The sequence below is a fragment of the Priapulus caudatus genome, unplaced genomic scaffold (genome assembly GCF_000485595.1).
Source record: "Priapulus caudatus unplaced genomic scaffold, Priapulus_caudatus-5.0.1 Scaffold549, whole genome shotgun sequence".
NCBI lineage: Eukaryota > Metazoa > Priapulida > Priapulimorpha > Priapulimorphida > Priapulidae > Priapulus > Priapulus caudatus.
The window spans coordinates 41,579-44,048 of record NW_014577610.1 but is presented as its reverse complement, the minus strand read 5'-3'; the positions used below and the strand labels follow the sequence as shown (position 1 = coordinate 44,048).

General features: G+C 37.2%; 1 protein-coding gene across 1 annotated transcript in view; it reads left to right on the top strand.

Moving 5' to 3' along the window:
- Positions 1-2,439: 2,439 nt before the first annotated feature.
- LOC106811540 (apoptosis regulatory protein Siva-like) overlaps positions 2,440-2,470 on the top strand; it is a 6,695-nt gene continuing 6,664 nt past the window's right edge. The window contains exon 1 of the mRNA XM_014815205.1: positions 2,440-2,470. This exon is cut by the window's right edge and continues 42 nt beyond it. Within this exon, the coding sequence (XP_014670691.1) occupies positions 2,455-2,470 (16 nt within the window). The 5' untranslated portion in view covers positions 2,440-2,454.

Below are 2,470 nucleotides of genomic sequence, written 5' to 3'. Positions count from 1 at the left end.
AGTCACACGGACTCCTGCATATGTCAAATCAGGGAGTCTGACAGTAAATCAGGGAGTATTTGACCAAGGACTCTGGTTAATTTCGCACCCTGCATATATATGTGGGTATATACAGCTGCTTTCTGCTGTACACAGTATCATCTTACACCAAAGTGCAGATGGTCATGTAAACATTGCTAGCAGTTTCTTTGGATAGGTAGCAACACAAGTTAGTAACTACTGTTTACGAAAAATGCAATAGACAAAGGCTGAAGCACTGAGGATTAAGGACCCATTGTTTGAATAAGGTGGCTAGCTGGGTGTGACACTATTCAAGACAATCACTTGGAACTGTTGCCTGTTCAGCTATCCACAATAGAATTGTGTTCCTGAATGCATACACATCAGTTCCAGACCATCTTGTCTAGACTGTCTAAAGCATAAAGCAGTCTAAGGCAGCCACTGGCTCAGCAGTTCTGGACAGATGGTCTTGCCTATCTGGTTCAAACTGACAACAAGTGAGTACTGGTTTAACTCGGCATAGATTGTGATGTTGCGAAGAATAACGAAGGACCACCAACACAGTACTTAATATCAACAATCAGATCATATAATTTACCTACAATGATGACGAGGCTATTACATATTTATAGTTAACGTTTATTATATATATTGTTACTGTTATGTTTCTTACTACTACTGTCCCTACAGAATATCGGAGTCTCATTGAAAGATAAGACTAAGACAGGGTTTGTTCATACAAAGCAAAACATTTTTCTATGTACTATTTTTGACCTGCTTTTTGAGATACAACATATGCACTTTGTATCCTTCAACCAACAATGTGTGAGTTAGTCAACAAACATTTGCATCAAACAAATTTGATTCCTTCTCTAACAGGGCCATCCCTTCAGTATACTAAACTTGTTATAATCATTGCTAAACTGTGGTCATAATAGCGACGTGCCTACTTTCAGGACGTAAAGCAAGAATTTCTCATGTTTTTAGTTTACCAACTGTTTTCATATTTTCTCGACCTTTCTGATACTCACTGATACTCACTGATACTCCTTGCATAACACCCAGTATTATAGTAAGGCTAACTTGTCATAGCACACTTGCACATCATTCTTTTCACTAATATGTGCACTGATCTGCATTTCAAATTACATTTGTTTACATATATACGTCAACAAAATTAGTGTGTGAGTTTTCCTCTCGCAAGATGACACTGACCGGAACCCCATCTATACTGTAGATTAATTACCTTTGTATATATTTCGAGATGCCGGTTTATAAATATTTGCGTCACATAACTACGTGCACTTGTTTTTGGGGAGCGTTTGAAAATTCCATTACCACGAATCTGAAGATAGCAGGTGCACGTTTGATGTTCACTTAATGTTTTACAGCCTATAACAGCAGATACTCGTAATAATTTTTAATACTGAAGTAATCAGTAATGTGTACACTGACAGGTGATACTAAATTTGCCTGAATTTACCTTTTTTTACTCCTTTAAGAAATGATCATTTTTATACATGGAAAAAGTCATTATGAAATCCATGACTTTCCAGGTTTTCCAGGACCCATGTTCAATTCAAGATAAATGATTGGGATCAATGCCACTATAGCTGAGACTGTGAGAGCAAACCAGAACTCAATCCACTGACCCTACAACTTAATCATTCATCTGTTTTGCATGTTTATTCAAGTACATTTTTAAATGTAACGTGTAATTTTATTGTGGTTGTTAAATGATGGAGGATTTTTGGATTCACTACTTTTAATAATAAAAGTGTGTTTAACTTTAAATACTGTGCATACTTCATCATCACTTTAGCTCTACCGCTAATGATCCTAATTTAATCATTAGTAACTTACATATCGAGTAAGGGTAAGTCTAAGATCAAATTCGTTTACATTGTGCCAAGTTGACAATGTGGCGGCTGATGCTTTTTACACTGCGACTACACTGCAGTCGTACAGTAGACATACCCTGGTAACCCAATATTGTATCTATGTGAGTACGAGTAAAATTATAGATCCGATTAACAGTGAGTAACTCAAGTGAACGAGACTATCCTCTGGCCCTGGACGCAAGTAGTGAAGTACGAACCAGTGTGCCAGTGACACTATCGGTGACAGTGTCACAGACACAGTCAGTGTGTAACTGAACTATCACAGTGTCAGTGTAACTCTAAACACTGTATCACTATCACTATCAGTATCAGTATGATTATCACTCAGTACCGTATATGATGGCGTATCACTGACAGTGACAGTGACGACTAAGTATCAGGGATTCCCGTAATCTTAAATAGATGTAGGCCTACCTTAAATAAAGTGTTTTCTATTAATCTCAGTTCAGTTAAAGTAATGGTGCAACTAAATATTACCTGTGATGACAGCAACCATGTTAATATATGTTGACTTTTGACTTTCCCACTACAGAGCAAATCCAAAATCGCCGCCATGATGATGATGTACT